General features: G+C 38.6%; 1 protein-coding gene and 1 pseudogene across 3 annotated transcripts in view; one reads left to right on the top strand and one right to left on the bottom strand.

The window, feature by feature from the left end:
• MET (MET proto-oncogene, receptor tyrosine kinase) overlaps nucleotides 1–13,910 on the top strand; it is a 113,161-nt gene that overhangs the window by 46,028 nt on the left and 53,223 nt on the right. For all 3 annotated transcript variants that reach the window (XM_058724514.1, XM_058724515.1, XM_058724513.1), the window contains exon 3: nucleotides 7,893–8,084. In XM_058724514.1, the coding sequence (XP_058580497.1) occupies nucleotides 7,893–8,084 (192 nt within the window). The remainder of the gene's footprint in view (nucleotides 1–7,892; nucleotides 8,085–13,910) is intronic.
• LOC131511272 (U2 spliceosomal RNA) lies at nucleotides 11,050–11,161 on the bottom strand (annotated as a pseudogene).

The following is a 13,910-nucleotide window of genomic DNA, read 5'->3' as shown; positions in this document are numbered from 1 at the left end:
AACAGGATGTTTACCATTGGTTCTCAGAGTGGATTTCATATTATTATTTTAGAAAAGGATGAACCTTGAGCAATTAAATGCTTTTCAAACTTCTTAAAAAATGGGCATATGTATCCAGAATCTTTTCATGTGTTGGAGTAGCCTAAGATGATTGGGGGACAGTGACTGTTTACTCATGACATCCTAAATATCCTGAGCAGTCATTTGTTCCAGCAGCAGGCCAATGGCAGCTTGGTAATTCCAAGCCTAGAGGAAGCTTTGGAAAGCCATCCACAGACCCACAGCATGGTAGAGCCAGAAGAGAACTTTGGATTAATTCCCTCAACCCCTTCCTTTACAGACAAACCTAGGTGGGGGGTGAAGACACTGCTGCTGTGTGACCTAAGTTTAATCCTTGCCCTGCAGCTGCTGGTCTTTTGACCATGCAGTGCCTCAGTTTCCTCCTAGGATTGTTATGAATTAATATTTGGAAAGTGCTTAGAACAGTGTCTGACGCATTATAAACACTCTGGACAAATGTTTTATATATCAGCAAAGTAAAGCTCAGACTCAGAGAGATCAAGCTATTTGCCTAAGGTCATGCAACTCATCAAATCCCAGCTGGGTAGAACCAGTCCTGTGCTGTAGGCACGCACATTCTTTTTCAGTGTCCTTAGACCATCCCTAGAATGTGAGTTTGTCTCAGAAATATTGTAGGAGCCTATAAGTAAGGAGTATGATGCAGTTGGATTTGGATTTGAAATCAACAGCTAGGGTTCAAGCTCTGATATTTACTGACAACTCTCTAAACTTTAGTTTCTTCATCTGTAGAAATGTAATGATCATAACAAATCCAATTTACAGACCTACTGAGAGGATCAGATGAGATAATGTACTTGGAAAACCATAACCTACTATGCAGATGATATTTAACATTACTGTGAGCTCCTGTGAGATGACAAAAGCCATGAGAATGTTTCAAATCTGCTTAGGATGTCAGGAAATTGGGGTAGGGAGAGTTTGTAGTAGGCTGTCTCCACTTTTTCACTTCGCATTTATTCATTGGTAATTCCAGTGAATTAAATTACCAATTAAATGAATTCATTCGTAATTCATTTAAAATTTATTTTTGTTATATTCATATATGCAAAAGACTCATGTTCTCTTTGTGTGTGTGTGTGTGTGTGTGTGTGTGTGTGCGCGCGTGTGCGTGTGTGCAGTAAAACAAATACTGAGTTCTCTACCACCAGGCTTAAAAAAGAGAATATCACCAAAGCCTCTAAGTCCCCTGTATGTCCCACCCCAGTCATATCCCTCTCCTTCCCAGAAAAGTAGGTAAACAGTGATTGCGAATTGTCTTTTCCTTGCCATTAGTTGCACTACATGTGTGTATATGCCTAAACAATGTATTAAGTGAATTTTTTTTCCTGTTTCTTTTTCCCTCTTGACTCAGAAATCTCAAGCTTTATGGCATCTACTTATACCCATATACTGTCCATCTTATTCTTTGTCACTATCTCCCTCCCAGTCCACTAAAACATAACTTCTGTCCTTCAACAGACTTCGCAAGGAGAGACTTTAGAAAAGAGCCAGGCTTTAGGTTCACATGGCCAAGGAGTAGGTATCACTGACTAGCAGAAGCTGAGACATCAGCTGCTAAAGCAAATGCAAGAATCCAAGAATGGGAAGGGTCTTGTGTCAGGATAGCCACTCTTAGATTCATTTGGTGTCCTAGATGTCACTTGACGTTTCACTTTAATGGAAAAAAGACTTAAGAACAAACTAAGGCAGGTGTGGATACCATAGTAGGGAGTGCGGGCTTTTCCTGCAATCCTTTGGGAAGCAACTAAGTTTTTGAAGAAGAGAGTGACCGCTCATAACTGCTTCAAGGCAGATGAGATGGAAGACAGGAAGGCCAATGAGGAAACACTAGCCTAGGGCAGGGGTGCAGGAGTGGCTGGAGGGCTGTAGCCAGAGGTCAGAGGAATTGAGCAACTAGTTAGATGTGAGAAATGCTCAAGAGAGAGGCGTTGGTGTTGACTGAAATTTTAGAATTACCTGGGTGGAAACATGTTAATGTTCATAAACCAAAATAGGCAATAGAGAGGAAGATTTGAGAGCCAAGCTGATTAGAACAGCCCAAAATGCTAGTGGTCATCTTTATGCCACTATCCAGAAAAAAAATAATTAATTCCAGCCTTTCTCTCAGAAAAGCAATCAGGGGTGAGTGAATCCACATTTCGTACTTTGAAGGGTTGTAGGTTTTTTACATGCTGATTGATAACTTTTGTTGAATGATTCCAACTTTTTGAGAGGTACAATTTCCCTGACTTTGAGTTTCTCATATTTAAAATGAGGAGCTGGGGTAAGATGGTCTCTAAGGCCCTTTCCGTTTTTGTAATTGTGCAATTCTTGGAACTTTGCCCAGAATAGTAAACAGTAGCAGAAGAAATCCATGAGGTTGAGAATCACAGAGAACTGAATTCTAATGACTGTTTCAGTTCTGATGCCAGTTCCAGCGTGAATCGGCCACTGTGGCCGCACCCTTGGCTGCTCTGAGTCTCCTACTCCTGAAAACTGAAAACCTTACAGGGCTGTGCATCGGCCTGCACGTAAAAATGCCCAACTCAGTGCCTGGCACAGTGTAGGTAGGTGCAGGGTAAAGACAGATATCCCCCATCCCTTCCTTTCTTCCTCCTTCCTTCCTTTGTTACAAAAAAGAGAGTTAGTCTGACTCTCCAACTAGTGCTGGGCTGAAACCTTTGTAGACTCTTCCTTGGTGCCCCAAAGCAGCTTTTACTAGAGAACTGCCTTCCACAAGCTATGCTCAGTTTTACCCCAAAGCACAGGGCCTCTTGGCTTTGAGGGAAACACGAGTGGCAAGGAGACCCCTGGCAGTAGATCTGTAGGTCTCCCATCTCCACCCAATGACTCCAAATGCTGTACCCAGGAACTGTATGTAAAGTTGTGAGAAGCCTCCCCGTCTTCCCTGCACAAATGAGCAGCAAATACATTTCCTTTAAGGCACATAGTGACTCAGACTGAGATTTATGAGTAGAGAGCATTTTCCTACATTTGCAATGCTGAGAGCTTAAACCAGGGTTCCCTGAGAGTTAAAATTCTGTTCAAACTCAAAGACAACATGGGGCTCTGTAAGCTAGTTCCTGCCACCCTGACCCCAATCATTGAGTTTGTCAAGATTCTCAGAAGGAAGAGACAAGGAGTAGTCCCCTCTCCTGCACTGAATGCTGGAATGTTACTTTCTCCTAGAAGCTTGTGGCCCCAGTCCTTTCCTGCAGATCTCTGCTATGGAGAAAAATGAAAAAGAAAAAGTTAGGAATCTGTGATTTATAAAATCTGAATGTCATTTGGATCTGACATGATATTTGTTTTTTTAGCTCCAAATTACATAATTTTTCAAGATCAAGGAGTTCTGTAGATCCTATTCCAGCATTGTGCAATGTTTTTATACTTAGGAATTTATTTGGGGGAGGGGGATAGAGACATAATACAGTTAGTCCTTGAGGAGGTACCATTTAGAGACCTTACTGTTTCCTAAAGGAGAAATCTAAAAGTGTAAATATACGTGAATATACATAAATGTGAATTGAGTCAGGTGCAGAGTTCTACACTTATGCCTTACATGTGAGGAAACAGACATACAATTCAGAGTTCTGGTTGTGTTACTTTCCCTCCATTTAAAAAAGATTGAGGGGGCGCCTGGGTGGCTCAGTCGGTTAAGCGTCCGACTTCAGCCAGGTCACGATCTCGCGGTCCGTGAGTTTGAGCCCCGCGTCGGGCTCTGTGCTGACAGCTCAGAGCCTGGAGCCTGTTTCAGATTCTGTGTCTCCCTCTCTCTCTGCCCCTCCCCTGTTCATGTTCTGTCTCTCTCTGTCTCAAAAATAAATAAACGTTAAAAAAAAAATTAAAAAAAAAAAAAGATTGAGGACTTCTTGCAGGTTTGCAGACACTCCGAGGCCCATCTCACTTCCATTCTCCCACTGGCCCAGTTCAGCAAGCAGACAACAAAGCAAGCTGGGTAGGCAGATGGGCTTATCTCTGGGTACCTTGCAGATGCATTAATTTTTAAGGAAGCTATTATTAAATGCCTACTGTGTGCTGGGCACAATACAGGGCGGGATGATAAAAGATGAATGAGACCGTTTGGGGCATCTTGTTGATAGAAGCCTGCTACTAGTTTACAATCTAAGACTCTACTCCACATGCAGCAAATTGTTTTCATATTCCAATGAATCCATCATATCTCCACTAGGTCAAATTTGAGGCCTTAGGTTCCCAGGATGCCGTCTAGACATAGAAAAAAAGTAAGAACAAGCAAGAAAAGGAACAAAACAACCACAGATACTGACCCTGAAGAGCAGTCACTTCTGAAATGGAATACTTGAAATGCTCTTTGATTTAAAACTAGTCTTTGCTTCTTTAAGCAGTGTCCCTTGGTTCTGACTATATCTGCAAAATGGATGATTGATCACCAATGGAAACTTAATTACCAATTAATCGGTTACTATGAATTGCTGGTATGTCTTAGTTATCTGCTATTCCTCAGAGCAATCTATAGTACTTTAGTGAAGAAAAGCTTCTAATTAAATAGTGAAATAGTACTCATTAATATATCAAAATAAATGTCTAGAACCAGTACATTTCATTAATTATAAGAGTCAGCAGGTTTTGCATCTCTGAGACTCTTTGTTTACTAATTTATTGCCACTTAAAATGAAGAAATATTTGTTGCTATATAAAACAGTATTGTAGATTATTTTTAACCATAAAAGTTAATAGATGTAAGAACTCAGTATTCCGTATGACCGACAGAAATTTGACATTGAGGAGTAAGGCTATTTTGCATAAGGATAACTGAATTTTTTATTTCACTTTGTTCTTAAACACTAAGTTGGTTTGAAATCTACTCTAACAGCTTTCTAATTATTATAAATATAATAGGACAATAATAGAGAATTCCTGATCTTCAAATAATTTTCCTTAACTTGAAACTACATACAAAAATCTGTAAAAATGAACTTTTTCTCTTTTTCTAACAAGTTAGACTTCATTTTCCTTGTTTATCCTCCTGCCTCCTGTTATCTGCCCTCCATTTACTAATTCCCAGATGTCTTATCAGTACAGTCAGGAGCCAGACACTCTATTCATTCCTCTTTTTTTTTTTTAATTTTTTTTAACTTTTATTCATTTTTGAGAGACAGAGACAGAGCATGAGTGGGGGAGGGGTAGAGAGAGAGACAGGGAGGGAGACAGAATCTGAAGCAGGCTCCAGGGACTGAGCTGCTAGCACAGAGCCTGTTGCAGGGCTCGAACTCACAGACCATGAGGTCATGAGCTGAGCCGAAGTCGGATACTTAACCGACTAAGCCACCCAGGCACCCAGCCTTGTTTTTTTTTAGCTTTTTTTTTTTTCTAATGTTTATCTCTATTCATTTCTTATAAACTCTTTCCTGTACCTATTACTGAAAGAAAAAAAAAAAGCTTTAGTAATATTAGTTTACGTCTCCACACTCATTCCCTCTCTACTTATAATTGATTCATTTATTCATTCACTTAATATTTATTAAAGATCTCTGTGTGATATTTCATCTACTACTAGCAATACCTTGGTGAACAAGCAGAGTCTCTGATGGCAGGGACTTCAGTCATAATCCACAAGCAAATAGTTACAGCTGTGAGTGCTATGACAAATAGGTAAAATGTATTATGACAGTCTGTAATAGAAGCATTTGACCTAGAAATTATGGTCAGGATAGGCCTCCTAAGGAAATGATGACGCACTAAGATCTGAAGGAGGCATAGCAGTTAATAAAATGAATGAAGGTGGAAGGATCACTCCAGGAAGAGGGAACAATATGTGCAAAGGCCCTGTAATGAGAGGACATATGGCATTTTTGGAGAACTGACCAAAGGCCAGCTCCCTGGAGTACAGAGTGCAAAGGAGAACACAATGAGAATGATTCTGGAAAGTTCAGTAGGATCCAGATGATGAAGGGCTCATCAGACCATGTTAAAATTTTTGTCTTTTATCCTAAGAACAGTAGGGGGACATTCAGTGTTTTAAAAAGAGTGATGTGATGAGATTTGTGTTTTATGGGGGGAAAAAATCTGGCTGCAGTGTAGAGAATGGACCTGGAAAGAGATTGGGTGAGATCAGATGTAGCAGGTCCAGTTTGGAAGCCATTGTAGTAGTTCAGGAAAGGGAGAGGATAGCTTGAATAAGGGTTGAAGTATGGAGGCAGAGAAAACTGAATGGATCCAGGAGATATTTAGAAACTGCAACTGATGAAAATAAGTGATCGACTGTACATGGGGAGGAATCAGGGATGGCACCTAGATTTATGACTTGTGCATCTGGAGGAATGATAGAACCATCCATTAGGGTGTGTGGTATCATCAGATCAGGCATGAGAGAAAATGATGGTTTCTACTTTGATTGTGTTGAACCTGAGGTCTTGGAGACATCTGAGTGTGTATTTCATAGGCAATTTGATATATGCATGGTCAGCTCAGAGGAGAGGATAGGGTGGAAGTACAAATGTGTGTCAACTAAATGGCAATAGAAATCATGGGAGAGACAGAGGTTGCCTACAGAGAGTGTGAAGAGTGAGGAGAGGAGCAGCCTTAGGATGGATCCTTGAGAAACCCTGACGTAGATGGCCCTACACCAGAGACCAAATGTTGCAGTGTAAGAAGTAGAAGGAAAATCAGGATACTGAAGTGTCAAGGTGAAGGAAGGGATCCACAGTGCTTAACTGACATATATAATTGAACAATATTTTTAAAATTTTGCACTTGAGCCTAAAAGATAAATACCTGATTGAGTGGTAGTTGCCTTTTAGTAAGTTAACTATTGCAGCACTTGATGCATGGTTTCTACATTTTTTTGAGCCTTTTACCATAATAATGACAAATACTTCAGTGGGATTTTCTGGGTGCTAGGTTCTATGGTAAAAGTTGTCTGTAAATTAGCTCATTTAACTTTTATAACAGCTATGCAAGGTTGGTACATTTCTATAAGTCTCTTGATTTTCCTGGGAGACTGAAATGAATAACCTGAATTTCACAAACACATAGAGGCTATAGGGTCTGTGTAAGGTAAATAAGCATGACAGACCAGGATTTGATGCAGAACTTGAGTCTGGGGTCTGTGTTCCACTGCCTCCTGGTGAATTATCTATCAGCCACCACCCCCCTACCACCTCACTGCACACAAAGGCACACATTTTAAATTTTATTTTAAAATTGTATTTTAAAATATATAATGTATTATGTATGACTCTAACATTTATTATTATTCCAGTTGAAATCCATCTCATTGGACTTGCCTGCTAGAAGCACTGCCTTTTTATTTTTTTAATATTTATTTATTTTTGAGAGAGACAGAGTCTGAGCTGAGGAGGGACAGAGAGAGATGGAGACACAGGATCCAAAGTAGGCTCCAGACTCTGAGCGTTCAGCACAGAGCCTGACGCGGGGCTTGAACCCACAAACCGTGAGAACATGACCTGAGCTGAAGTCGGACACTTAACCAACTGAGCCACCCAGGCTAGAAGCAATACCTTTATGCCCAGGACTGGGACATCTATAGTTTTGTTTTTCTTTTATTAGCACCACTAAGTTCCATTTTTATGTATGTACATATTCAACCATGGTGCAAACTGTGATAGTAAGGTTTACCCCAGTTAAAGTCTATATACACATAGCAGCACCTACCAGTACTGGAGCCATGTAGGTCACTAGAATAATTTCTGCCTGTCGGGGGCTCTTTGTTTATTTGCATGGTTATCCTTGCTATTCTACTCTGAGCTCTGAAAAGACACACTGAAAAGTTTCTTACCAGCTTGTTCGCATCTGACTCACATTAATTCTATGACCATATTTTATTCCAGACACTTTTGAGAAATTCATCAGGCTGTGAAGTGCGCAGTGATGAATATCGAACGGAGTTTACCACAGCTTTGCAGCGAGTTGACTTATTCATGGGCCAATTCAACCAAGTCCTCTTAACATCTATATCCACCTTCATTAAAGGAGACCTCACCATTGCTAATCTTGGGACGTCAGAGGGTCGCTTTATGCAGGTAAATGTTTTCTGAGAGTGGCTGTGACTGTTTTACTTGGTATTGTTCAGTTAGTTTGGTTTTGTTTTTACAGAAGGTATTTACAGATATCGTAAAGTGAAAATCACAGTAAAAGCTAGAGACACAGACTGAAAGCCAGACAATGAAGCCTGGTCCACTCTTTATGAAGTATATAGCCTATTTTTTTGTTAAGTTCTTGAAGCTTTCAGTTTAAATGTGGTTGCTTTAATTTTCTTGCCCAGAATGGTTTAGAATTTTGTTTGCTGTTGTTTTTTTTTTTCCATTCATGATTTCTGTCACATGATTGGAAAATAAAATGAAACAATTAAAGCACTTCCAGGCGATGTTTTCCTATTTCAAGGGAAGCTACGGATCAAAGGAGAGCTATTGTGTGAACCGTGTGTCTCCATGAGAAGAAACATTCACATCATTGAGAAATATTGGCAGGAGTTAGGAAGGGACGTTATCATCAGGATCCCATTGTAACTCCAGCTCTCCTGATTCTGCAAAAGGATGGGGTCAGACACAAAGAAGTTCATATACTGGGGGGAGAAAAATCTGGACTTTATTAATAAATGATTTTAATGGATAGCAACACTATTTCTATAAGTGAAAATTCACATTTCAGACTTGCAATTATTGTGTTTCCAGAAAACAAGAATCATAGCACTTTGCAGAAATTAAAATGCTCTTGTGTTGAATCTGTTTTCTTTAATAGTAATTGAGTAGTGTTTTCAACATGAGTTCTTAGTAGGATCTTGATTAATGCAGAATGACCAGGGTATCTATGGAAATGTTGACTTTTTACAAAGAGTAGAAATTTCTTCTAAAGAGAGATTCTTATTTCATAATAATCTGATGTAATTAACATCCTAATCAGACAGTGACTTCTGGTAAGCCAGTTGAGGACAATGATGTTTTCCTATGACTTGCCCATCTGTACATCTTCTATCTGTATTCTTTTACAAAATATATCTTTTAAAATTACCATTGTTGTTATAGTGGTATGGATATCGGTCATTGCCGTATTTTCAATCATGTTTTTCTTACACTAGTTGGATATATTGGAATTTTTTCAAAGTCATAAAATGTAAATAAAACCTTCCTAGCTCAAAACTAATCATATAGGGGCGCCTGGGTGGCTCAGTCGGTTAAGCGTCCGACTTCGGCTCAGGTCATGATCTCACGGTCCGTGAGTTCGAGCCCCGCGTCGGGCTCTGTGCTGACAGCTCAGAGCCTGGAGCCTGTTTCAGATTCTGTGTCTCCCTCTCTCTCTGACCCTCCCCCGTTCATGCTCTGTCTCTCTCTGTCTCAAAAATAAATAAACGTTAAAAAAAAATTTTTTTAAAAAAACAAAAAACTAATCATATAGATCCTCTTATCTAAATGTTTCCACACTTGGTCTCCCCTCCTCCCACTGCTTCTAATTACTATACTTTTTCACCCCTCCCCTTTCTCCCAGCCCAGTGTTCTTATTTACCCACCTCAGATCAGTTAGTTCTGTCTTAACTCCTCAAAATCTGAAGAGTATAATCTCAGTCCCCTTCTGCATGCACTCTGAAGTATTTGAGTTATGGTCATATCTATTATCCTTGTAAAATATGTAATTCTGTGTTTAAATGTGTTTTTAATTGACACTGATATTATTCTGCAGAATTCCAAAAAAAAAAATTGAAGGAGGATGAAAGAATCTTGCATCTGTTGAATTCCTAAGGTGTTCACTATGTTGATTTGTTATCTTTATTTTTTCTTTCTTTTTGTTCTAAATTGTTTATTACCTCATTCATCCAGTTTCATATTAATAAGTTTTCTATAGTCACTTTAGGTCTGATACTTTTTTACATCAAAAGGTTCCTGGCCTATTTCCAGATTCTAAAGTTCTAATAAAATCCCATTTTTAGATAGATCACTTTAATAACTGAGTAAATTCTGCTGTGTGACAGATTTTACCACCTAAGTGATATGTCATACATCAGTCTCATTGTGACAGAAATGCTGTGACACGTGTTTTATTCTTATCTCCCAGCATTTTCATAAAAGAAGCAATATTATGCCCATTATCTGTGCATCCAAAACATTAAAGAGGAAAATAAGTAAGTAGATACTTATTTTATGGAAAGTGCTGATATCACTGATTTTTTTTAAACCGTGTGGTTCTTAATTCATCAGATATGCACTGAGAACTTACTAACTTTGCTCTACTAGGCAAATACGTGAAGCAAAGGAAGCAGTGACACAGAACCTGCCTTTAAGGAACTAAAATTTTAGTATGGGAGATAAGAACACGTACCTGATATCAAGACAGCAAGACAAAGACATACAGACAAAGGGCTATTGAGACCCACATATAGGATTCATTTCTCTGACACTTGTCCAAGAGAATTCCAGTCCCTTAAATTTTATGTAAATAAACCTAAAGCATTTGAAGGATCAAACAGTCAACATCACTGAAATCCAGTTTGTTTACAGCAAATAATGTTGGGGGAGGAGTCCAGCGGCAGCAAAGACCTAGGGAACTTCTAGCTTAAGCTAGCCAAGTAGTAACTGCGGACCAAGTTCTGTAAATGTTTTGACTGCGTTAAAGTGCTAAATCTCTGGCCAGGCCTAATTTTCCTACAACTTGTGTTTTAGTAATACTGTGGAGTTTCTGTTATAAAATAGAATGGACATAATTTTTTTTCCAAAGGCAGGTGCCATATATGAAAAGGAACAGAAAAATGACTTTTACTTCCTTCCTACCCTGAAGCCTAAAGGCAGAGTTGCTTTGCAAATGTTTTCTCTCATGAATTTGCAGCTGTTTCTGCCTTTCCTATTGTGCTTATGTTCAGCTCTGGCTGGGAATACAAGCTTCAGCCCCAGCTGTTGGGTGCAAAGTGAATCAGGTATTTCACAGTGGTTATTTGGTTAGAAAGAATTATATTGTTTAGCTAACAATATCGTATGTATGGAAGAGAGGACATGTTTGACATGTTTCTAACATTTAAACATGTGTGACTTATCTCATACAGGTGCAGATATATCTAAACTGATAAGAACAGATACTACACTTGATCTTAGCCAAAAGGCCGAGAAGCGATGATATATCTAAATATACTGATGTGCACATGTATTAGAGTCTTTCTGTAGCACCAATTCAACATAGATACAAATTTCTAAAACAGTTTTTATTTGTGTGATCACCTTCTTGGGATACTTAGAAGTAAAATAGTATGATAAGTATTATTCAAGATAGTATAAGTGAACAGTGAGAATGGGGCTTCTTACAAATTTTATATGGGGAAGGGATGTTGAAAAGAACAAGGCTTGAGAACATTAGCACAATGTGCGGGGCTACGTGGGAGAGGGAGGACCGTTACTCATGAAGATCACAGGACTATTCACAGGGATTGCCCACGTCTCCCCTTCTGAGCTCCTCATCTAATCAGCTTGCAAAAATAATGCTTGCTTGATATATATATATATAATTTTTTTAAAGCTCTCATATAAGGCCTTTAATCTCTAGATGCAAGGCATTGCTATTAAAATATTTGTGCCTGACTGTCAGGCCAGAGAGAGTGAGTATATCGGGTGGGTTGGGGGGAGGAAGGCACTTTCAATACTTTATAAGTTCAGTTCCACAAACATTCACTGGGCAGCTACCTTGTCTGTATACAGTGGCCACTGCCTGGGCACTGTCACAGCTGTCCCTTGGTTCTTTGGCATCATCCTTACTCTTCTCCCATCCCCTTTTCCCCTCTCCCTGATTCTTTGAGGCTGTTCCCACTCATCACCCCTATTCTCTTCTGCCTCTTAACTGGACTAGTTGGATCATAAGCAAGAAAGTTAAAAAGACAGAGGGATCACCTAAAAAGACATCCTTTGCTTGTGATCATTACTTATGATCATTACTTAAAGGATTATGTTAGTAATCAGTAAACTTAAAAATAATTACACACTTCCAGTAAGAAGAATCAATTCATCTATTGACATCCTGTCTTCAAATTCTTTCAGTTCCTGTACCACCATCATGGTATGTCAATGCTTTTTGTTGGAAGCCTGTAGCATACATTATCTTTGGGATTACTGCTATTTTAGAGTAACAAATGAATGATATGAGCATCCAGCAGAGACCCAGGCAAATAAACAACATTTCTCTTTAGGGATTGTTGATTTACTGGTCTCCTTTATAAAATGCTCAGATAAAATATCATCTGTCCTTGTTTTTAATGTGTACATCATTGGTTTAATTATATCCCTAAATAATGGTAGATTTGGTATATTTCTTTTTATTAAATGTTTATTTATTTATTTTGAGAGAGAGCACGAGCTGGGGAGGGGGAGAGAGAGAGGGAGATAAAGAATCCCAAGCAGGCTCCATGCTGTCAGTACAGAGCCCAATGCAGGGCTTAATCCCACAAACCATGAGATCATTACCTGAAATGAAATCAAGAATCAGATGCTTAACTGACTGAGCCACCCAGGTGCCCCTGATTTGGTATATTTCTTTAGGAGAAAATATATTCATGAATTGTGAGGCTTCTTTTGTTTGAAAGAGAACCCATTATAAATAATAATTTCAGACTTCTATCTATAACTAAAATTTAAACCTAGGGCATGTATATCTCCTAAAATGAATTCATGCATGCTCTTGAAATACATATATCTTATACACTATTATATGCATAGAAAATTAAAACATAAGTATTTGAAACCCTGAGAAAATGGTAAGCTTTTGTTTGTTTTGTTTTTTGGTAGTAAGAAATAACTAGGATTTCTTGTTTGGGTGCTTTATTGACAGAGTAGAAACACATTTTAAAACATGAAGTATACGAATCAGTAGTTTTTTTTTTAACTTTTATCACTTCTAAAATTCAAAAACAGATATACTCTGTGTATACATTGACAGATCCTACAATTACTGTATTTGGAGTATTGATTTGAAAGTACTGATTAATTTTTTTTTATATTTTCTAGTCTTTTTGGTTTTTAGTTGCTTGATATTTTTTTACAGAAGTCTCAATCTGGTTTTGACTCATTTCAACTCACAGTGATTCATTTTAAAAAATTTAAACACACACCCACATCAGTAGTGCAGCAATAAGGAAAATTATTGTGCTGTTTGTGTATACCTGGCTTTTGTAGTATCAAGTTGGTGTAGAAGCACTCATGCCCATTTACCAAAAAGAATAAAGGAAAGAAAGAACACAATAACGCTTCATTTAATTCATCTCTTACCACCTGGTACTTTGTCTTACGACTTTTATTTCTTGAGCTGTCAGCACCAATCAGCAATTTCTGTTTCTCGTGTTGTTGTTGTTTGTTGGGGTTTTTTTTTCCATTCCAGAAAACTAGATGTTTACCTTGATTGAAATAAATGGTTCCACTCTTCATATCTGATTTCTTGCTATAGAAACACCAATTTCTCTCACATACTGAAGAAGATAGTAAACCTAAAGCAGGTGTCTGAACCAGTTCAGGCTACTTTAACAAATTTCCCATAGACCTGGTGGCTTAAACAGCAAATATTTATCTCTTACAGTTCAGGAGGCTAGGAAGTTCAAGGTCAAGATACAGCAGATCTGGTTTCTGGTGAGAATCTGATTCCTGGTTCATAAATGGCTGTTCTTGCTGTATCTTCACATGGTGGAAAGAGGGAAAGAGAGCTCTCTGAGGTCCCTTTTATAAGGACACTAATCTCATTTGTGAGGACTCTGTCCTAATGACCTAATTGCCTCCCAAAGGCCCCACCTACTTACACCATCACATTGGAGGTTAAGATTTCAACATCTGAATTTTAGTGGGCACAGACATTCAGTCTGTTGCAGTAAGCAAGAAGCAAGAGGCATT

Source organism: Neofelis nebulosa, chromosome 4 (genome assembly GCF_028018385.1).
Source record: "Neofelis nebulosa isolate mNeoNeb1 chromosome 4, mNeoNeb1.pri, whole genome shotgun sequence".
NCBI classification, from domain to species: domain Eukaryota; kingdom Metazoa; phylum Chordata; class Mammalia; order Carnivora; family Felidae; genus Neofelis; species Neofelis nebulosa.
The sequence above is the reverse complement of the archived record's forward strand: the minus strand, read 5'-3'. Positions and strand labels throughout refer to the sequence as shown.